Consider the following 24,642-nt stretch of genomic DNA (forward strand, 5'->3'; position numbering starts at 1 on the left):
CTGTTGCACACTTAACAGACTAAAGTGTAAACATAACTTTTATACACACTGGGAAACCAAAAAATTCCTGTGACTTGCTTTATTGAGATATTTGCTGTATTGAGGTGGTCTAGAACCAAACCCACAGTATCTCTGAGGAATGCCTATATTTAAGAAAGATTGAGAGATAGACAGAAAATTCCCTGAATCATCAGACAGTAGCCTACATAGATAGAAAATCTTTCATTTCTAGGTGAAAGGTCAGAAGAACCAGTGAAAGTAAGGTATTGTGTTCCCAAGATGTAGGAGTCTAAAACCCCACTGGAGTTGCTCCTCCCATGTGGTCACAACATTTTTTTCAGCCCTAGAGCTAGGAGAAAGGCAAACAGAAGGTACCTCATGAATGCTTGTTCACAGTTAAAGGGTAGAAGCAGGGAAAGAGTAAGAGGAAGGAAACGAAACCACTGATAGAGTACTTCTATGCTAGGAGCTGCACGTTAGCATTTCACCTCAGAACTTTATGCAGTAGAGTGTTGTTTATAACACTTTATACCTCTAAAACCCAAAGATTACATAACTCATCAATGTCACAGTCTATCTATGGTAGAGTTCCCAGGCAGGCCTGATTCACTAGAGCATTCTGTGGTTTAAGAGGTAGAAGGACTTTAGCCTTTCCAAAACTTTTACCTACTCAATGATAACGTTGTTGGGATCAAGGTCCTTCCCAGTCCCTTGGTTGACAACTTTCATCGAAAGGGATACTTTTATCCTATCATTTTTCATCTGAAAAAGACAAAAGCAAAGTCAGCAAAAGCTCAACATACATCATTTAGACTGCTGCTCTAAAATTATCTAAGAATTGACATAACAAACACTGAGCTCCTCTAATGGCTGAAGTCCTGTGCTAGGAAAGTTGGGGGTACTAATATGCATAACAGGCAGATCCTGGGGCAAAAGCCTTTTAGGAAATAGTTTTCATCTCATTCTGACCCTCCTGGAAGGAAAGACAAAAATGGCTGCTCAGAAATCCAAGGCCTGTGGAAGTAACCAGATAGAAAATAACAGTTGTTTCTTTCAGATAGTTCAGCGTAATAACTGGTTTGGAGATTCAGGAATGCAGAATGGGTTTCAGAACATTCCAGTAGACTAGGTCTCTTGGACTTCGTCTAAAAGCTTCTTAAACATGAAGACGAGTAACAGCATCTTTAAACATGAAGATAATTGTTAGCCACATTGGTCTCCTTTCACCTCCTCTAGCACTTGAAGGCCCCCTTCACTTTGGGGTCTTTGCATCAGCTACTTACTCTCTTTGCCTCGAATATTCTTATCCCAACTTCACATGACTAGTTCCTTTCTCTTTACCATCCCCCATAAAGCCTGTTCCTGACCACTTTATCTAAATCTACCTCGGATGCTGTCTGAACCTATTACAACACTTACTGTAACCTGTGATGATTTTAGTATGCTTACTTTTTGTCTCCTCCAGTTATATGCTATGTAAGTTCCATAACCGCTGGAGTCATTCATGTTTGGTTAACTCTTATATCCCTCAGACCCAGTACATATTAAGCACTCAAATGTTTTTGAATAACATCTCTTTCAGGCCTGTCTTCCCTGCCATTCTCTGCTAAAAAAACAGGCCTCAGTGTATGTACACATTTCTCTTGTGGTCTGCCCACACCCACAGCCCCTTAAGTGAGTTTTTTAACAGGGACTTCCAGTGCTTTCTCACTTCCCTCACACTGCATGGTACCAGGTATTAAGAAAAATGACTGTAAACTCTGTCCTTTTTTGTTTTGGTCCACGCTGAAGTGCACCTGGCAGCTCTGTTATAAAAGCCTGGCCCACAGATTAAGTTTTCTCTCTTTTTGGTTCTTTATTTTTTTGGTTTTTTTCTTCACACCCACCATTTGGGTGAATTTCAGGGAGGGATGTTTTATAAACATGTATTTATTGCACCACACTTCTTACTGGTCACACCATTCCTTCTGAGTTTGCATGACAGACAGCCAAAAGGTTTAAATTCAGGTCAGATTATAGCAGCAGGAAAATAAGATTATCAGCCACAGTTAACAAAAGTACACACACTCATGAAATATCATCATGAAATACTAAGAAAATATCAGCTTTTCCTAAACCTTTTTAAGCAGTTAAAATTGCAGAGAATTTTACCTCTCGGCCAATAAGCTTCACCCACACTTTGTCTCCAACATCTACTATCTCAGAGGGCTTGTCCACGCGACAGGATGACATGTGAGTTCGATGGACCAGACCTGGGCACAAGAAGGAGAAAGGAAATAAAGCACAAGGCATGTCTGGTATTCATACTCTAAATAACACAGTAAGGAAAAGATAGGAGCTGGGGATTTACTGAAAAAGTTTTCGTTAATTTAAAACTGCAAATTAAAACAACTGAGGTCACTTTTTTATATCTAATCAACTGACAAATATTCTTTAAAATAATGCTCAATGTTAGTAAAGATGTGATACAATAACTACATTTATATAACACTGGTAAAAATACAAGTTGGTCAAATTCTTTTAAAACAAAGGGCACAAAGATGTTTGTATCTTTGATGCAAGAATAACACCACTGGAATTTTTCTGAAATGAAACTCAATTGAGGCAAAAACCTATGGCATATAAAATACTTCCAGTATTATTACATACAGAGGTTAAAAGTAAAAATTATAAAACAGCCTAAATGATTAATAATTGGAAAACAGCTTGGTAAATTATGGTACGTCTTTCAAAATGAAGAGTAAATAGCCATTAAACTGCAGTTACAGAAAATAATTATGATAGGTGTTAAGTGAAAAAAGGAAATATAAACAAGGAGCCATTTTTAATCTATTAAATTAGCAAAATAAATTAAAAAAATAAAATTAATAATACCCAATGTTGATGAGACCACAGTAAAATTAGAAATATTGCTGAGGTTAATATAAATTTTTAGAAATCATTTAGCAATGACTATCAAGAATGATAAAATATTTAATAAAATTAAATTAAAAATATGTAATAATTATTAAACAACTTAATAATGACATTTAATAAAATATTTATAGTAGACATCATTTTCCTGTCTGACCAAGGTCTTTTCCTGGGAGAACTGTCTTTCTTACATTCTATAAAGTAATCTGGTCAGTCCTTATAATTTGGTTGGAGCTGACCTAACTCCCAACTGTGGGCATATGACACAGACTTAGTCAATCAAGGTACTTCATCCCCCTGGTCACAGTAATTGACTGGTTCAGGGACAGACACAAGACACTAGCTAAATCAAATCATTTGTCTCAAGACTTCTGTCAGGATTATAAACTACAAAAAGTTAGCAATGTCCATCTTTACCACTAGATGGCAAAAGTCAGCCAGAGGGAAGCAAAGAAGAGCTTGCATAAACAAGAGACAAAGCCCTGAAGGCAAAAACTGAGCACCTGATCCAGCCCTGGGGGAAGCCAGATTTATCTTGCACTCCCCAGAAAAATTAGCCAGAAATTAGGCAAAATGTTTCTCCTGTGTTTCTGTCCCTTGCAACCAAGAGTTCTAATAATTAACTTGACCCATAATCACTTCTGAGACTAAGAAAATCATCTTATACATAGAAAAATCTACATGTATCTAGAAAAGTGATCTACATCAAAATATTCAACGTATTTTTACAACAGAAAAAAATCAGATTAACAACCTAATATCCAGAAATAGGGTAATGGTCAACTATGGTACATGTAGCCACATGATGGTCCAATAAAAACAATGTTCAAAAGATTATGTAAAAATACATAAATAATTCATTCTTTCGTAAATATTTATCGAGTGCCTACTATGTGCCAAGCTCTATAGGCAACTAGCATTTTCTCATTTAAATAAAAAAATGATTAAAATAGATTCTAAAAATAAGGAAGAAATAATCCAAAATACTATAATAATGGTTATGCTAGGGTATAAGATTACAGGTTAATTTTTTCTTTTATTTTTAAATGTTTTAATAATAGAGAAAATTTTATCTATTCTGAGGGAAATGAATATAATATACAGTTATTTTGAATGAAAATAAACCAGGCATCTACAGAAAAATCTTGATAAGTCAAACAAAGATCAATATCCAGAAAAACTGCCCTCCCTGAAGTTTCCTGGGAGAATTACTAATCTTTACTCTCTCTCAGTCTCTTTCTCACACATGTGCATCCACAGGGCTGTACCCAAAGTATCTGCCCTCTCTGGAGCTCCTATGCGAAGCCACTGCCTTCTCTGATCATGGTAATTGGTTCTCTCAGACCTACTTCAGCTGATTCTGAAGGCTGATATATCTCTCTGGATACCTCCAGAGCCAAAATGTTTTATATACATTATATAAACACATTTTAAATTTTAGACCATCACATAATCTCCAAATTGGATAAAATTCATGGAGCTGGGCTTTTTTCTTTTTCATGATGGTATAATGAGCAGACTAGCCTAATTGGAAAGTCAGGAGAGGAAATTCAGATACCCTAAAGGAAAGGAAATCTTTCACTTTGACATGTTTTTGCTGCAACTGTCCTCTAATTCTAAAATTCACTTCTTTCCTGGATGCTAATGGAAGTTGTGATGAAAATTAATGTTGAGTCTAATATACTTGAGAGAACATTTTTTTCCCTTTCCTGAAACAGGCCTATTTATTGGAGTACTACAAAGAAGGAAATAATGAATTAACCATTTGTCCTTCTCTCACTGATCCCAAAGCAGGATATATTTTGGCCCAAGCATCACTCTTAGTTAAATATGATACTTCTCAAAGCACTGATAATGAAAAATTACAGACAACTTAAAATGATTATGTGGTACATCTGAACGATAGAATAATGCCATTTAAATGTTTACAAAAAGGATTTTAAAAGATATAGGAATGTTTAACATTCATTAAGTGTAAAAGCTACAAAATGGATATATAGAATATACTCTTAATCTCAATATGTTCATTTTTATGCACATATGTGACTATAAAGAAATATACTGAAATATTAATGCCTATCTCTATGTGCTAGTAATATCACATAATTATTATTTGCTTTTGTAGTTTATTTTTCTATAAGCATGCAATATTTTTAATCATAAAAACCAAAATGTATACTTTTTAAAGCAAAATGTGAAAATGATATGCACACTATGATTGAAATTATGTAAAACTACGTCTCATGTGGACACAGATGAAAAGGGAACATAAGGGAACATAAAAATAGTTATGCTAGGGTAAAGGGTTTTTATAGTTGAGGCATTAATGGATTATCTCCAAAAGGCCTTAGCTTTTTGGGGGGGGGTGTAATTAGGTTTATTTATTTATTTATTTAAGTGGAGGTACTAGGGATTGAACCCAGGACCTCATGCATGCTAAGCACACACTCTACCACTGAGCTATACCCTCCCCACAAAAGGCCTTAGCTTATTAGGTGAATTAAACAAGGGAAATGATCTAGCTCACGGTCTTGAATGTGAATGTCAGGTAGGCAGTTGGATATGTAAGTAGCTCAGAGGAGGGGTATCAACTGAAGATACAAATGTAGGAGTCTTCAGCATGCAGATGTTTATATGCTAAAATACATTAATCAGACTATGAATTTAGTGATTGGTTAGGGGACAGACACAATTCACCAATTTATTAATTTACAATAGAGGATATACTTCTCTTATATCTGGAAGGTTCCAAATCCTTATCTAGGTAAACTACCCGCTGACCCCAGTATCAAATACCTGAAAATTAAATTAGTGATCAGAAATTGCTTCAACATGGAATCAGAACAAGAGGGAGACAAACGTTTTGAGAAATGTTTCTAGCCCATGAAGGTTTAATGGACTATCACTTTCTCATAAAAGAGTCTATCTCTCTAGTTCCTATCATCAGGTTCATTTCTGCCTTAGTAAAGCAAGATAAACACTGCCAACTTCAGGCTCTCAGGCTTCTTTTACTGTGTTCCAGAGGCTGATTATCTGTTCATATAATCTCCCCCTAGATAGAATGATACAATCAATTAGATTTCAGTCTCCTAAATGCAATTTCATTCCAATCTCTTTTCTCTGGAATTAAACCCAGATTATCCTATGAAGTCTTGAATGCTCCCATCTCTTCAGTCACAGATTTACAGGCAATTACCTGGTATACGTCTATCTATGGCTAATCCTATATACTCTGTACAGGGGATTCAACACTAGTTTCATTCTCAGAAGACAGTCTGAATTCTTGGGCGGTACTTCATTGATACCCATATACACCACCAAAACTTGAATTAAGTGTATGTGGTAGAGAGCATCAAATAAAACATGAGACTCCCTCATTCGGTGCTGGGTACCTCACTAGATACAGTACATCCACTGATTCATTTAATCCTTACATCAGTCCTGTGACATAGGTTCACATGAGGAAACAATCCAGAGGTTAAGTAAATTGTTCAAGGACACAAGCTGATAAAGAATTGCACTTCAAATATGACTCTGTCAGGTCTTCTAAAACATATTGATATTTCTCCATTTTCTCTTTATTATTAGTCTGTTATCTTTTCAATTAAAGAGAGAAAGATGATCTCATCTACAATAGCTGGAACACATCTAATTCTGTTCTAGCATATGCTCCAAGACAGAAACAAAAATGCTTTGCTCATCATGCCACATGGAAGAGCGCAGTTTATGTCTGGATTTAAGCCATAAATGCCCAAAGGGCATATCAAGTCCATCATCACATTCAATAAACCCAACACAACACTTAAACAGAAGAGTCCCATCTGAGGGTCTGCTGGGAGAAGAAAAAAAAAATCTGACAACTTGAAAAGAGTTAGCATCTCAATCATCATATGAGAAAAATAGAGATAGCCTATTATAGTTCCCTTAAAAATATTCTCCCAACTGTGTTAGGTTCAACTTAATTTCTTTCACAAATTCCATTGACAATAAAGGAAAGAGGTAAAAATTACAATCCAGTAGAGGAAAGCTGAAGCCAAAAAATGTCAAAATAAGAGATTTCCTTTACCTTTGGGGGATCTGAATTCCCTCTCTAGACTTTTCAAATAAGTTACCTTCAATCAGCAGGATATGACAATAATGTAAGCACATAAGTTAAAGTGCTTTCACATCCTTTATCTTGTTGGGATTTTGGATTCATTCAAACATTTACTAAACACCCACTATCTTGTAAGCAAAAAATGGATCCAAGGATGAGTAAGACATGATCCTGCCAGTCAAGAAACGCTAAAACACACACATCCTTCCCATTTCACAGATAAAGAAACTAAGGCTCAAAAACTAAGCAACCTGCTATAGTCAAGAAGCTAGTAAACGGTGAAGCTGGGACTAGGATTCATTTATTCATTTAATAAAATTCACTGAACACTCACTATACCTCAGGCACTGTAGTAGGCCAACTCATCCCACTAGCCTAACTATTCCACAGCTCAGTGGATTGACTGCAACTTCACTCATTTTATTACACCATATTGTAATCTCTTTAGATCTCTAGACTGTGAACAATCTGAGAGCAGCAGGGGCTATGTTTTCTTATCTCTGTATTCCCACATAATATCATGACCAAAAATTAGAACTCAAAAATTATTGGATAAACTGAATTCACTACTAAAATATTTGCACTTCCACCACAAACAAGGTACTTTAAAAGCCTAACACTGAACAATCTCGACTCTCAAAATTTCGTCGTTTACTGCTGGTGGGCAGAGGATAGTAGAGGGAAAAAGAACTTCATAAATACATAGGACTGCATCACCCACCACGATAGTCACTAGCTCTGTAGCTATTATTAAGTTTACATTTAAATTAATTAAAATAAACCAAATTTAACAGTTGGTGGGCTACTGTATTAGACAGCACAGATGTGGTATAACAGAAAAAATATATTTGGTTTTTGTCCCTGGTCCCTACACAGAACTCTCAAAACTCTCAGAATTTCCCCAGTGACAAGAGTGTCTTTGTAATTCATAATAAGCCCCTTTTAATAACACTAGAGTTTATGTTAGTGAGGTGAACTAGTTGTGGGGCCCCTTGATAGTTTCTGGATGGAGCTAGTCACCAGAAAGACCAAGTGATCAAAGGATTAGAACTTTAGCTCCACTGACCTCCAGGAAAGAGGGGGTAGGGGCTGGAGACTGAGCTCTACAAAAACTCTTGAACAATGAGGTTCAGAGAGCTTCCGGATTAGTGAACATATCAGCTTGCTGGAGGTTGGTACGCCAGAGGGCGTGGAAGCTCTGCATACTGCTCCCCCACCTTCCAAAACTTTGCCCCATGCATCCCTGCCATATGGCTATTCCTGTTTGTATCCTTTATAATAAACCAGCAAACAAAAGGGAAGTGTTTTTCTGAGTTCTGTGATGCGCTTTAGCAAATTATGAAACTTGTGGAAGGAGTCTTGAGAACTCCTGATTCACAGTGGGTCAGCTGGAAGTAAGAGTGGCTCAGGACTTGCAACTAGCATCTGAAGTGGGGACATTCTTGTCAGAATGAGCCCCTTTAACTTGTGGAAACTGACACTAACTCCAGGTAGATAGTATCAAAATTGAACTGAACTATTAGACATCCAGTTGGTGCCCAGAGAACTGGAGATGTGGTTGGTGTTAGAAAATACATCAGAACAGATACAGAATGTGTCCATCGTTGTATAACGGGAAAGGAAATCTGAGAAAAATAACTCAAATTAGAGTCAACCTTCTTGAATCATAGATGTTAAAATCCAGAGAGCAAAGTTATTTCATAAATCAGTCCTTTCAAGATGGGACTTTATGCACAATCTTCCCCCATTTAAGGGCAGAGAAGCTTTAAAAAAAAAAAAGCTTTTCTACACTGGAATGCAGAAAAGCCAACTGCTCAAGTTACTCAATAAACCTACAGAAGGGCCCAGGATTAGAACTCACAGAGTTTCCACCTAATTATTTGGCTCCCTGAACGCTCCCTCGGAGGCCTGTCTCAACACAGCTGTCAGATGGAGAGATTCACTTGTAAACTGGCAGCCACCATCAGAGGCATCACCTGACAGGGTACGGACACAAGTGAGTTGAAGACTAACTGCTAGAAGATGGCAGGCCTGTAATCCCCACACAGTCCCCAAAGTGTCAAATAAATGCTCAAGTAAGGATGGGACTTCCAGGTACTGGCAGCTAGGGCAAGTACATTGACAAGAAAATCTGTCTTCAGACCAAAAGAGGTGCATACCCTACAGGGATGAGGATGAGTTATGGCTCACTAAATTCCAGCCAACATAAAACAAGAAACTTTATTACAGATTGCTGACTGCTAGCTTGGAAGCTACTAGTAAGCTGTTTCTAATTCGCCAAGATGCAATTTGCAGAGTAGTCAGTCTTCAAGGCTAGAGGCATGGCTTTAAGCTGAAGATCAGCTGTTGGACTTCTGTAAAAGAAAAATTTGGGAAAAAAAAATTGCAAGTAGTGAAAGTCCCTTTTCCACGCACATCTCCTCTCCCTTAGCAAGCTAAGCTCCCTGGAGGTGACCTTTGTTATAATTTATTGAATATTCTTCTAGACTTTCTTCTAAATATACACAATAATGTTTAAACATAAGCATATATAAACATGCTTTAAAAGGGGGAAAGGGTCACACTATACAAATTCTTGTGCAACATGTTTTTTCATTTTGTTAGTTTAGGCACCTTTCCACGTCAGTAAATTGAGAGTTAGTCTGCTTTATCAATGCACTTTCCCCCCCACTTTAAAATCTCTGAAATTGGAAAGCTACTTATAACCACTGGTGTCTTATATCACTGTGGTGGAATTATATGAAAACTTTCCACTGACTTTTCTGGTAAAATGAAGAAGGGACCAGCACCAGAGTATCTTAGAAATACAGTTATCATTCTTTTTATCATCTGTATAGTTCACTGCATAGAGGTACATAATTTATCTAATTCCATACTGCAAACCAAATTCCTCAAAGAATCACTAGATTAAAAGAATAATAAGCACATTAAAAATGTTCACAGGCATTACCAAAGTCTAACAATTTACATGCTCTCAGTAGTAAGTGAAACTATTGTTGGAAATACCCAACACTTCAAAAAATACTTTAAAAATAATTTTAAAATGTAGTTGAAATAAATCATAAAAAAAGATCTTATGAATCCTTAACCCAGTTTCCTCCAACGGTAACATCTGGTAAAACTATAGGATGCTATCACATCCAGGATATCGGCACTGACACCATCATATAATAAGAAATATATATTTGGTCTTTGTCCCTGGTTCCTGGCACAGTGCTCCTAAACTCATGGAATTTCCTGAGTGATAGGAGCATCTAGTTACTTATAACAAGCCCCTTTCAACCTTGTCCAAATTTATGCTAATGAGGTGATTATTGGTGGGACCCTAGAGAGCTTCAAGGTATCACCAGAGGAACCATCATATGATTGAAAGTTTAGTCTGATTAACGGGTTGGAACTTTCAGCCCCATCCCGACTTCCAGGGAGGGGAGAGAGGTTGGAGACTGAGTTAAATCACCAATGGTCAATGATGGGAACAACTGTGCTTACCTAGTGGGACCTCCACAAAAACCTGAAACAATAAGGCCTGGAGAGTTTCTGAGTTGGTGAGCACATCCACATGTCAAGAAGGCGATGAAACTCAACTCTACAGAGACAGAGGCTCTTGCACTCAGGGCCCTTTTGGACTGTGCCCTATGTACTTCCTCATCTGGCTGTTCATTTGTATCTTTTATAATAAACTGTAATACTAAGTATGGTATTTTCTTGAGTTCTGTGAGTTGTTCTAGCAAGTTATCAAAAGTTGCAAAGGTGGTATGGGAACCTTGAGATCTGTAGCCAAGTCAGACAGAAGAGTGGGTAATGTGGGGACACGATACGTGCAAGTGGTGTGTGAAGTGAGGGAGTCTTGTGGGACTGAGATCTTAAACCCATGGAGTCTGACATTATGTCTAAGTAGTTAATGTCAGAATTGAACTGAACTGTAGGACACTCACTTGGCATCAGAGAATCAAAGAATTAGAGAGCTGGTTGTTGATTCCACACATTTTGGAATGGCAATAAAAAGGAACGAAGTACTGATACTGCTACAAAATGGATGAATCTTGAAAACATGCTAAGTGAAAGAAGCCAATCACAAAAGACCACGTGTTGTTATGATTCCATTTATAAGAAATGACCAGAATAAGCAAATACATAAGTTGTCTAAGGCTAGGGGGCTGAGGGAAGGGGGAGATGGGGAATTTGGAGTGACTGCAAATAGGTACAGAGTTGCTTCTGGGTGATGAAATTGTTCTCAAACTAGACTGTGGTGATGGTTGCAAAACTCTGTGAATATACTAAAAACCACTGAATTGTATACTTTGGATAAAATGTAGGTATGAGAATTGCAACTTAATAAAGCTGTTAAAAATGTTACATAAATGGAATCATAACATACATAACTTTTTGGGATCAGCTTTTCACTCAGCATAATTCTCTGAGATGGACTCAGGCTATTGCATGTATCAATACTTCCTTCTCATTCCTTTGTACTGCTGAGCAGTATTCCATTGTAGGAATAAATTACAGTTTAAGCTATTTTTTTAATCAATATTGAGAAGAGTATCTTTTAAGATACTTATTGCTCAATTGCTATTTTTTTCTCCTGTGAATTATCTTTCCATATTCTTGCCCACTTTTCCTATTTCCTTCTTTTTTATTAGTCCTTTGTCATTTGCACTGCAAATTCTTTTTCCTAACTTAACTTCGGTTATGATAATTTTTGCAATAACATTTTTGACTTTTATGTAATCAAATATACTCCTATATCAACTTTTATGTAGTCAAATATTTAAATATTTTCAAATAATACTTTTATGATTACATCTTTTACATTAAAATCTCTAATAAATCTTTCACTTACTTTAGCACAAGGAATTAGCAAGTTGGGTCTTTTGATTCACTAGCAGTGTAACAGAGCAGAAAGCCCACTGGGCTAGGCATCAGGAGGCCTGGGTACTAGTCCTGGCCATGCCATGACCTAGCTCAATCATTCTGAGCAGCCACCAGTCTTAGAACCTGCCTTTTCTACTTAACATAATTGTTTTGAGAAACAAATAAGACTACAGATGTGAAAAGGATTCTCGAAAAATATTCCAAAGATACCTACCAATTTATGAAGAAAATTTAAAACATTATATGTATATTTGTATTGGTTACAATACTATTTCCTTTCCATATGCCATATACTAGAAAACTCACAATGTCAGCCTCAGAGACTAAGTAGCTTGCCCTCTCCCAAATTCTAAGTCCAAAGAGGTCAAGTGACTTATCTAGGGTCAAAGGTGAAATTTAGGGAAGAGCTAGCTCCAGAAGTGAACACAAGTGGCTATGTACCAGCCCTTGCCCCAGGCCAAGAGCACTGTTCTTCTGAGTTAAGAATTACTAAAAATGAACTGTCATCAACTACCTATATTCGTATCTATACACTAAAAACTAGAACAAACTACTATCTGAAAAATGTAGAGCCTATAATTAGGATGTGGTGGGGGTAACAGGAGAGAGAGGGAAATGAGAGTGCTGAATTTCAAGATATAGGCTCCCACCTTGCTTCCGACAGCCTGGGATTTTGATAAAGGCTCCATAGTCTGTCACCATAGCAACCTAGAAAGACAAAAAATAAAGAATCTATGTCACACAAATGACAATCTCTCTCCCACAGCATTTAACCTAGTCTCCCTAAATTTTTACTTGGTACTGCCTGCCTCTGCTGCAAAACTGCCTAAAAGTGATATTCTGTCAAACATTCTTTCTGTTCCTTTTGAAATTTAGACTGACAGGTATGTGTGATCATATTAAAAACAATGGAGAGCCTGAAGTGTTATCAGATGATATGACAGTATTTGGGAATGCCCAAATCCTACACGTACTAAAATCCCCCAAGAAAGGTATACAAACAAAAGGAACAAACAGCAGAAAATTAGGTAATAAATTTACACTTTTATATTATCTGGAACTGAGACCTCCCATTTGAATACAGAGAAGTTTGGCAATTTGTGATGGTTCATGTAGGAAATATCTTTTTCCTAAACTTCAAATCAACCAGACTATACGGTTTGCTCCGTTTCACTCCAAACGAGGGTAAGGTTTTATTTATCAAGACAATTAGAGAAAAAGCCAATATGCAGACTTTAACAGAACCTGAAAAGATGTAATCAGAGAGAAAAAAAGTTGTCTTTTTCAGAGCTGACAGATGGAGAAGCTAGAGGCTTGATGGATCTATGTAATAGTAACAAAAAGCCCAAAAGCCTTACCAGATAAGTCACTATCCCAGACTCTACCTCTACTCTTCTCCTACCCTCTGTCTTCCAGCCCAATCCCCCAGCTTGGGAACCAGGATTAAAATTGTCACTCATACTATATTTATCACTAAATTCATTATTACTTATAAAATATTCAATACAATCTTACACATATAAACTTTGTTCTTTTCAGTGACTTTAGTTGTTTAACCTTGGGCAAGCACTGCTTCAGCTTCACCGTAACTAAAACAACAGGAAGGAATAAGATAACGCCTGCTGCACTGCCATTCTCTAATATATACTGAATACTCACTACATGCAAAACACTATTCAAAGTGCTTTACATCATCCTTGTGACACCATATGATGCTGGTACTATTACTATTCTCACTTGATGGATGACAAAACTGATGCATGGAGAGACCAAGTAACTGATCCGATTTCCAAAGCTAATAAGGAGCATAGCTGTGATCTGAACCCAGGGAGTCTTGAACTACACTAGAGGTGCTCATGGGTTCACTTTAACTATAAAATTATAATGGCCAAAGCACTATGACATTTGATTATCTTATCTGCTCCTGACAACAATCAGGCGTACATATGGTAGGCCCCCATGTTCCAGATGAGGCAGAATAGTATAGATGGAGAAAAAGCACAGGCTTTGGAGTGAAAGATGTGGCTTCCAACCCCAGCTCTGCCACTTCTTACCTGTGGGATCCTGAACACAACTTGCCTTTCAGGGCCTAAGTTCCCATTTGTACTCACTTTGCTGCTGTAGATAACAAATCATGTACATAAAGAGCCTGGAACTTGTATATGGCACTTGTACCTAATGTACATTCAATAATTTGTTAATTTTTTAAATAATTTACAGTTCAAGACACTGAAGCACAAAAAGGTTAGTGACTACTGGAAAGGCACACAACTGAATTAGATACATGGTAGACATAGAACCTTTGTCCCCTGACTCCTAGTCCAGTGTCTCGTACTTCACCAAGTATCATCACTACTCACTTCAATGTTAGGACAGAAATAGAATAAAAACTTTCACACTCTTCATTTTTTAATGGGCACTTGAACTAACTCTCCAACGTACAGCATTAAGAATGGGTTAAAAGTTCGAGATTTGCAGATACTGACTGGTATATATAAAATAGATAAACAAGTTTATATTGTATAGCACTGGGAAATATATTCAATATCTTGTTGTAGCTTACAGTGAAAAAGAATATGAAAAAAGCATATTCATGTATGACTGATGCATTGTGCTATACACTAGAAATTGACACAACACTGTAAACTGACTATACCTCAATTAAAAAAAAAAAAAAAGAATGGGTTAAAACCCCAAATTTCTAAACTCCTGTTTTACAATGATGAATATGCTATGCCAGGGCAGGTACCAGATATTCCCCAAAAACAGTACAACCAGGCAGATACTAGTACCTAAAATCAAGGCAAGGTAGAAATGGAGGAAAGACTAGAGATTAGCTGGTCCAATCCTGTCATTTTTCAAATGAGGAAAGTGAAGACCAATACTTATTCAAGTTAACAAAGCAAGCTGTTCCCTGTAAAACAGGGCCACATCTATAAAGAAGATGAGACTTAAATTTTTAAATTATAATAAAAGCAAACCCTTCCTTTCTGGACCAACTAAAGGCACTCTCATTCTAGAAAGAGGGCTGAAATGCTTCATATTGCATAACTACATTTATTTAAGGGCATAATTATCTAAACAACTTAAAAGTAGCACCTGGAAGTTGGAGCCCAAATCCCCTTACTGCTGTAAATTAAGACAATCTCACTTTTCAATCCTGAAGCTCCAGTGTCACATTATGATCTTAGGAGGAAATGTCATAACAGACCTTAATTTGGCCTCTCCCCAAAGAAATGTGCTCCAGAATGGATGCATTCAACCGCTCAGTGAGGAAAACACATCCTTGCCTATTTCCAGCACCAGGTGTTTCCATCACTGTGTCTCCTAGGGTGCAGACAGATTAAAAATTAACAGAAAGGCATCTGCCTTAGATGATCACAGAGTCTGCCTGGTGTCCCAAGAATAATTAATCAAATAGCTCAAGGGAAAAAGTTCAGTAATTATCTCATCTGAACTCAGTGTTTCGGCAAAACGAGTTTACCATCTTCAGATTAGAGGTTGTACAGGCCTTGAAACTACTTATCCCCATAATGTAAATGAGGAATTTGAGGCTCAGAGACATAAGCTACTTGTCTAAAGTCACAAAGTTAGAAAGTATTATGACCAGGTATGGAACAGAAGTTTTCTGATTTCTAGTGCAAGGCTATTTCCAACTTGCCAACACCAATCTCCCCTCAGCATTTCTTTGGCTATGGCTGGGCTAAGCCAAGTCCCAAATCACACTAACATGCTTAATAGACTCCAGCACCAAGATGCCTCTCAGAAGACAAAAGAAAGATGACTATTGGCGTCTCAGCTTTTCAGTCTCTGGCCCCCCAACCCTGCTGAGCCTGCTAAGAGAAGAGCTGCTAGGATACGGGCTGTACCACCAGTTTCTTCAAAGGCAACTGGTCCTAAGAGGCTTGGATTCAATTTAATTCAAATACTTACTGAACACCTATATGCAAGATACCATGTCAGACACTGTGAAAAAGAATCAACTTAAAAAAGTTTTTAAATGAATTTGAATTAGTTATCAAGATACATGAGATAACTATGGCCTCTGCTCTCCAGTAACACACACTCTAGTAGACGAGACAGACACATATACAAGTGACAATAGTCCAAGACAGGCTATGATAAATGGCATGACAGGTACAAACAAATGACTCTGGAATAATCCGGTTTACCATCTACTTTCCTTCTATACTACCCCAATTCAGTCAAAATTCTGGGTCTTTCAGTTCCTCCATGCATTTATGAACAGCTGAACAATGCCAGCTGCAGAGCTGGAGAACTTGATTTAGAACTTGCCACTTATTAACCATTTGGGCAATTACTTAACTTCTGAGAAGAGTTTCCTTATCCATAAAATGGGGTTAGCAATTTCTTTGGAGAGAGTCAAGGACCCATAATGTGTGAAAGTGCTGACATACATTAGGCTTACAAAACTTTTTTTTGAATTTTAATGTAACCAGGTCTTCTTTATAAATATTAGGCACTCACTGAATGTTGGACGAATATTCTGAAAAATAGCTTCTTCTTTTCAATTTATCATGAAATTTCTCTTTCCCCAATTCCAGTCACTTCTAAACATTTTTCAAAATGTGCTCCTGAAATACTAGAACTATAGTTCTAGCACTAGAACTATAAAGTTCTTTCAGAACGTTACTGTAGCCCATCCACCCTTGACAATAAAATATAAAACCTACACTAATTCAAGCCCCACCTCATATAAGACAGGTCAGGAACCATTGAGTTAGTTTGCAGAGGGCAGAGAGCAGAGAGCTCTTGTTTCTTTCGTGGAGCACCTGACAAGTGAGGGCTTCATGATCAGAAAAATCTATTTCATTTCCAGTGCTACCATTTCCTTCTCCTGAGCCCTGGTACCTCGCTAAACTTTGGGGATACCACGGGTCCTAAAGAAAGAAGACAGAGGCTCTGAAGAGCAGAGCTGTTTGCTTTTTGTTATAGTGTTATCATCCTTTGTATCTTAATCATTTCATTACAAGTTGGGATCCACTTAACAGAAGTCAAGAGCCACAAATATGTATAACCAACTGTCAAACTCTGTCCTCAAAGGCCTCACATTATTAGGTGGTTAAACTTTTGTCAACCATAAAGCAAGTATCAATGCCATAAGAATGATAACAGTTAAAATACTGTAGGCACTCACAACACACTGAAAATAATTTTTTAGCTTTACTTTTGCTTCAAGAGAAGGGAGAGAGGGTCTCTGAGGGGAAAAAAAAAAAAGAAGGGAGATAACAATGAATTCCTACTATGTCTCAGGCACTGTGTTTTTATAGATGTTAGCTTATTTAACCATCATCACAATCCTATGAAAGTTGTTTTTATCTCCATTTAACAAATGAGAAAACTGAGGCTCAAAGAAATTGATGATCTCAAGGATTACACAGTTGGTAAGTAAAAGAGCTAGGATTGGAATCCAGGTTTTGTCCAGTTACAAAGCCTCTGCTCTCTAAACAAATACTATGCCTTCTCCCTCAAACGCTGATCATTCACTTAGTTATCAAAGACATATTGAGCACCTACTATTTTCTACTCACCTACCTGGGACTGAGATATACAACAGTGAACAAAACAGACAGGGCTCTGCCCTCATGGCACTTACTGTCTTGTGAGGAAGACAGACATCAAACAAGTATAAAATTAATACAGTATGAGTCTATTTATTTATGGTAGGAAAAAGATCTCTGAGGAGATGACACTAGGGCTGAGACCTAAAAGATGAAGAGAAGCTGGTGAGAAAGTAGGGCAGTTAGAAACAACAGCATGTGCAAAAGTCCTGAGTAGGAAGCAAGCTTAACATGTTCAGAGCTACAGGGAGGCCAGGGTAGCCAGAGTATGTGAAGAGTGGAACAAAACAACATTGTCCAGCGTAAGCAGAAGCCAGCTCGGGAAGGGTCATGAAAACAAGTCTGGATGTATTCAAGTGTAATAAGAAGCCTAGAAGAGCTTCAAGAAAGTAGCTTGGTCCAAACTGCTTTTAAAATGTTATTCTGGCTGCAATGTGGAAAAACAGACTGAAGGGGGACTACAAAAGAAGTAGGGAGCTGAGGAAGGGTCAGGCAAGAGATCGAAAACTTAAACTAATGAGATGTCATAGGGATAAGGAAGCATAGACAGAAGAGACTTATTTGGGAGGTAGAAATGCTAGGACTTGCTAAGAGACTGGAGAGGGAGGGAAACAAGATCAAATCAAGAAAAGAAATTGAGGATGGTATCCAGATTTCTAGCATAGGTAGCTGAACGGATAGTGGTTCCACTTGCTGAGATGGAAAAGACCAGAAGAACAGATTTGATGAGAAAACCAAAAATTCAGTTTAAAACATAAGTTAGAGATGCTGGAAGGTATACAAATGAAGATGCCAAGCGTGCAGTTACAAGTCTGGAGCTTAGAGGAGGTACGTGTGGGAAACAGATGTTCTCCTAGCCCTTCCCATCTAAACTGTAATGTTCAAGTCATTCTAAAGTGGACAGGAGCTCCAAACCCAGCTGCTTTTCACCCTTAATCTACGCTTAATATATATAGTAGGTTTTCAAAGCCAAAAGACTATACCTCTCCTTGGAAAATAGTGTAGAGAGCAGGCAAGTTCTCCATGGTATCGGGTCTTCCTGAATTCATCCTTAATGTTCTATGGCTCCTCCATTTCTCTTCTGCTAAAGCTAATTCAAGTGTCCTGTCACAAAGAAATAAGACAGGCAACAATAAGAGAGACATTTGCAATAAAGAAGAAATGTGCTGGGGGGAGGGTATAGCTCAGTGGTAGAGTTCTGTGCTTAGCAAGCATGAGGTCCTGGGTTCAATCCCCAGTACCTCCATTAAATAAGTAAATAAATAAATATGTAAATAAACCTAATTACCTCCCTCCCACCAAAAAATAAATAAAAATAAATTTTAAAAAAAGAAGAAATGTGCTGACAATCCATAGGTAGTCTCTACAGGACACACCATTAGATTTAACCCCATGTACTTTTATCCAAATCTCTTTTGTCTATTGGAGGGAGTTTTGGAAACCTTGATCTTACTGCTTTTCAGTTTGATACTTACCCAAAGCCATTAACCTACTGTTTTTTTTTTTTCTGGTTTTTAATTACTATCATTGCTATTCTTTTGCCTAGGGAAGGCTTTTGGGGTGTGTGTATGAATGGGTCTTTAAAAAAGCAATAATAATAGTAATAAAAGCTAACACTTACCAAGCACTTACAATGTCCAGGCCCTGTGCTAAGCACTGGACATCCAATATCTCATTTAATCCTCAAAACTCTCAAGATGTAGTTCTATTACTATAATATTGTATAGACAAGAAAGCCAAGGCTTCCAGAGGCCAACTTATTAGGCCTATGTCAGAAAGTCAGGAAATGGTAGAGTCAAACTCTGGCTGACATCAGAGTCCACAATTTTAACCACTATGCTAGGTGTTGAATCTGAAGTAACTTCAAAAAGAGAACACAGGTTACTTTTTCCCTAATAAAAATAAAGACACACACGCTCATTTTAAAAGTTCAGATAATACATTAATAATGAAGGAAAGAAAATCATCTATAATTCAACTTGATTTATATCCTTTCAGACTTTTTTATATGTGCAAGTGGCTTTTTAATGGAATCATGAAACCATTAATAATCATTAATTAATAGCCATTTTCTTATTATATTTTAGCTATTCAAATATACACACACTTTTTTTTTTTTGGATTTGAGAAAACCATTTCTTGTTATAATGAACCAGAAACAAAACATTCCACTGAAACTGGAACAGTTGACAGCATATGACTGAACTTAATTAAACCTTCAGGTAAGAAGAGGGTCAAACAAAGCCAATTACACACACCTTTTTTAATGCCTGTATAATAATCACTATTGGATACATCAAATTTATGTAACTACTTATAAATCATGTTAAAATGCAGACTGCAGTTCAGTAGGTCTAGGTGGTGCCTGAGAGTGTGCATTTCTAACAAGCTCCCAGGTGATGCTGATGCTGCCTAGGTAGCAAGTCTTAGAGCTCTGGAGTTAGAAGGGACCCTAGAGATACTCAGCCTCCTGGTTTTAAACAGAGAGGAAACTAGCAATCTAGTAGCTCTTACTCATATGCCTTTACTCTGCTGGATATATCTACTCTGCTGGATAAATCACTGCTACTTAAAGATAAATCTCAGGTCTCTTTTTCCTCTCAATTACACTTAGCATCAATAAGACCTCAAACTCCATTTTACCTGGGTTTTCATAAGCAAATACTTCCTTCTCTCCTCAACTCTGAGTGCAACCCTCACCTTCAGATGATTACTCCAGGTCACACTTTTGGAAAGTCTTCCTGATTTACAATGACCATCCATTAACTTAACTGCCTCACTTAAAACAAATGGAAGAAAATTCTGTCAGTCTTCCAAACCCTAGTTCCCAAGGCCCAGGAACATCTCTGTCTTTGAGTTCCATAAGACAACCTTGTAACCTCATAATAAACTTGCCCTTTTCTGTTTAGGTCAGCCAGAGGTGGGTTTTATTACTTTATTAATAGCACACAGATAGAATGAAGGCAGACTTGTCAGTTCTTGAGAAGTGACTGGTAAACAGGTTAAATCCAAGTTTCACAGCATGGTTGGATCCTGCCTCTTCTACTTCCCGGCTATGCAGTCTCATCTCTAGTCCTTCTCTTCCCTCTGCCCAGCATCCTTCACCTCATATCCCAGAACAAAGGTTATTAACCTGAAGCCAATAGCTCTATCAAGAAACCCTAATTATACCTCCAACTCTTGGAGCACTAGTGAGACACAGAATCCACAGAGGCATCAGCAGCTAGGACATATAAATTAAGCTCAAACCACTTAGTCTATCAACTGTTCTTCTCTAAACAAAGGTCGTGGAAAGAGCAATACCATCTCAAGTTATTTCTTACAGATTTTTGTTGTGATAATAGTATGAACAGCTAAGTTTAAAGCTCTCCTATTTGCTCCTTTTGTAGAACAGCAGCCTGAGAAACCCTATGCAATTCTTCAAGCAGGAAACTGCCATGCATTTTTGAGAGAAATCCTGTTATATAACAGTAACAGGCTTACAATTTCAAGATTGTAAAGGGTTGCTGTTTTTTTTAAAATGTAATTAAATATTTTTCAAATTATATGCTGTAGAAATCTAGGGTTCTATGGCAGTTATTCAAAAGGAATCCAAATTGGAAAGGGAGATGTAAAACTGTCACTGTTTGCAGATGACATAATATTATACACAAAAAATCCTAAAGACGTCACTGAAAACTACTAGAGCCCATCAATGAATTTGGCAAAGTTAAAGAACACAAAATTAACATAAATACAAAATAATACATAGAAATCTGTTGCATTTCTATACACTAACAACAAACTATCAGAAAGAGAAATTAAGGAAATAATCCTATTTACAATTGCATCAAAAATAATAAAATACCTAGAAAAAAACCTGCCTAGGGAGGTATGGTGGTTATCCAGAAGCTCCTCAGCTAACTCAAGTTTATTTTTAAAAAGTCAGTTCTAAAATATCTAGGGTCAAGAAGACCAAAGTAGGGCCCTAAGCCAACCAACCAGAGGAATGCCTCCTTACTGAAGGTGGGGGAGCACCACCCCAAAGAAATCAGAGTTAGGAGAGACCTCACCCCCCCGCCCCCAGAGCAGTTGGGAAGCTAGGAGCCTCTACCTAGTAATTAGGCAGAGGTTGATTACTGCTGATTCTCACTTGCCTTCCCAGCTTGGAGTGGGCCATGGTAGCAAGGCGGAGTGCAGGTTACAGGAGGAAGGCCCTACCTTTAATAGGAGGGCCTACTTAAGCTTTGATCTGGTTTACCTGTTAAGATTCTGCATAACATTTCATTTGGAAAAAAGAGTTCTGCTACTTTTTAGAAGTTTATAAAACACTGAGATAAATGTAAGTCTAGTTCGATAGGACCACATTTGTAGACTACTGACAAGGACTGAGGTACACCACATGGAGTTGCCTTGAAATAGTTCTAGAAACAGAAAATCTTCCTTAAGCGTTCCATTTTACTTAAATATTTTAAACAACTGTATATGCAGGGAAGTAATAGGGACCCAGGTATTAGCCACCTCCTTCCCCAAACAAAGGACAGAGCAAGGAAAGTATAGTGTGGGAGTGGGAATGGGAGGTGTGTCAAGGGAATGGAAGCCCAGAGTGGGGTCATAGCCTATGCTGGGTGAGGAGGAAATCTGCAAAGAAGAGCAACCCAGTGTGGGAAGAAGTAGGGTGATGAGGGTGTCCACACACTGGGGCAATTCGGAATGGGAGTCAGTGCCCAAGCATGGAGAAGCAGGGCCTGAGGATAAGAGATAGTTATGCAATGTTAATTTTCTGATATTAGAAGTTATATTATGGTTATATAGAAGAACGTCCTTGTTTGTGGGAAAGCTGTTCACGGGTGATGGGGCATCAGGTCAGCAAACAGATCTCTCAAATGATTCATTTAAAAGTGTTATTTGTACTGTATCTCCACAATTTTGTGTTTTTTAAAAAATATGCCTGCAATTGGAAACAAAAAATAACCACATCCTCTCCTCTTTCCCCTCAAGCAATGAGAAGCATAGAACAGTATTAAATTGGAGAGATACTATACAGTCCCTTTGGAACTTCATCTCATGTGTCACCTTACTGATGTGGCCAAGATTTTTGTTGTTGCTGTTTTGAAGTTTAAGATTTAGATTTACTGCTGTTGTTAGTTAACAGTACTAACTGGATAGAACTCTAAGAGTTACAGAGATTTTAATTTATTTTTAAACTATGTATAAGAATTGAGGAGAATCAATTGATAAGTCAAAATACTGAGATACAGCAAAGACAGAATAATGACAGTCTGCATTCTCAACACTGCCTCAAAAAGAATTCACAGTCTGTATCTAAATTTTGAAGAGTATAATTCTAACACTAATCAGGTCCCAACATTAAAGATTCCAATAAGGAATTATCAGAAGAGCATCATTCATAGAGGCTGGGATGAGCAGGGTCTGGATTTATTCATTCAAACATGTAATCAAGGACCATTTCTCATTTGATTTTGAGTTCCCAATGCCTGTACACAGTGGGCTCAAAGTTTTCTTGAATGTGTGAATAGAGTCTTACTATGTGGCAAACACAGGTACAGAAAGAAGGAAGAAAGCATTCTGGTCTAAAGAATGTAGGAGAAGGAATTGAGCTCAATATGCTGGATAGGTTAAAAGATGGGAGACTTTCAAATGCCAAACTGGTGTCCCAATCTTCTTCCTTCCTACCAATTTTCTAAAGTGACTGTGTTAGACAGATGCTTCCTCCATTTTGAACTCTGATCATGGATCTATAGAGAAAATAGTCAAAAGCGAGGAGAAAAACAGGCAAAAAAAAAGAGGAAAAACACAAAAATGAACTCATAAAATGTAAAAGCTGAAAGCATTTATAGAGGTCATTCAACCCATTACTCTTACTGAACTAAGAATGAGGCCAAAAGAAGTCAACTGACTTGACAAGGGCCGCTCACAGTTAGCCATGTTGGTACTGTACCAGTACCAGCACCATGACCCCAAGACCAGCTACTACCCACACTGGTCTTTCAGTCGACAATCCTTAAAGTCCCTTCCAAGTCTACTACTAATAATAGCTAACATTTGAGTGTTTCCTATTTGCTGTTAACCTAAAGTTTTACTTGTCTTCACTAAGTTAATTCCCTATGAGACAGGCAATCATCACTGCGATTTTACAGATAAAGAAACTAAGACACAAGACAAGCTAAGTTACCTTGCTCAGGATTGCAAAACTATGAATGATGGAGAAAGGATTCAAATCCTACTTACAAAATATTTTTCTTTTATTTCTAGATTGTGAAATTCTTCCAAGCAAGCCCCTGTCTTGCACATCATCATATCCTTCGAATTTCCAGTGCCTAGCACAGTATATAAAGCACATAGAAATTCATAACTTCTACTGAAATACTGAAGTACTTAATTTTACTTTATTTACTTTATTGATAGTTAATTCATCAATTCACCACATTTATTGATGTTTATATATCAGGCTCTGTGCTAGGCACTTCATAAACCTCTTTTTAATCCTTAAAACAATTCTACAAAGTATTTAAAGAAATGAAGTCCAAAATTCACAGCTAGAAAGAGACAAATCTTAGGCCATTCCAAGAGCCACACCCACTTGCCAGTAAACCATCCTTTTCAACACAATTCCTGTCCTCAAAGACTTCCTAGTCATATAAGGATAACAGTGACCAGTCACAACACAGTATGATCAGTGAAGTATTAAAACAAAGAGAAGAAGGGCCTGGGGGAAGCAAGGAAGTTTAAAGAGTGACAACTGAGGAGGCCTTTAAGGATAAATGGAGGTCCTCCAGCAGAGAGTACTGTTCTTTGACCTCATTAGAATGCCAATCTATTAACCTCTACTTTCTTCCAATCTATTAGCCCTCTCCCTTTTCTTCACTCTTCTCGCTATCCAGCTTACATTCCACAGTTCATCATTTAAACAGTAACCTAAGTTCCCTTAAATGTCTTTATAGCTCACCTAACTGGCAATACCCCTACCCTGATAGAGTACAGTTGCAGGTACTGGAACCCATTCTAGCTAGGTTAAGCAGAAAGGGATTTATTGCCAGGTATTATGTGGCTTACAAAATTACTGGATGGGCTATAGGAAGTATTGGTAGAACTTCCCAGGAACAACTCCTAACCCACAAAATAACACAATCTTTGCCATGATCAATATTTGCAAATGATGCAACTGACAAGGGC

General features: G+C 37.5%; 1 protein-coding gene across 9 annotated transcripts in view; it reads right to left on the bottom strand.

Annotated features, from left to right (window-relative positions):
- The window catches only part of ZCCHC17 (zinc finger CCHC-type containing 17), a 60,941-nt gene that overhangs the window by 33,243 nt on the left and 3,056 nt on the right, over nt 1-24,642 (bottom strand). For 6 of the 9 annotated variants that reach the window (XM_074376999.1, XM_010952193.3, XM_074376998.1 and 3 more), the window contains exons 2-5: nt 18,450-18,570; nt 12,535-12,592; nt 2,152-2,252; nt 671-762 (exon numbers count right to left, since the gene is read on the bottom strand). In XM_074376999.1, the coding sequence (XP_074233100.1) occupies nt 671-762; nt 2,152-2,252; nt 12,535-12,592; nt 18,450-18,515 (317 nt within the window). In that variant the 5' untranslated portion in view covers nt 18,516-18,570. Of the gene's footprint in view, nt 1-670; nt 763-2,151; nt 2,253-9,168; nt 9,364-12,534; nt 12,593-18,449; nt 18,571-24,642 lie in introns of those variants that run through there. The other 3 variants (XM_045514661.2, XM_045514660.2, XM_010952195.3) reach the window with 3 other exon arrangements.

This window comes from Camelus bactrianus, chromosome 13, assembly GCF_048773025.1.
Source record: "Camelus bactrianus isolate YW-2024 breed Bactrian camel chromosome 13, ASM4877302v1, whole genome shotgun sequence".
Lineage (NCBI taxonomy): Eukaryota > Metazoa > Chordata > Mammalia > Artiodactyla > Camelidae > Camelus > Camelus bactrianus.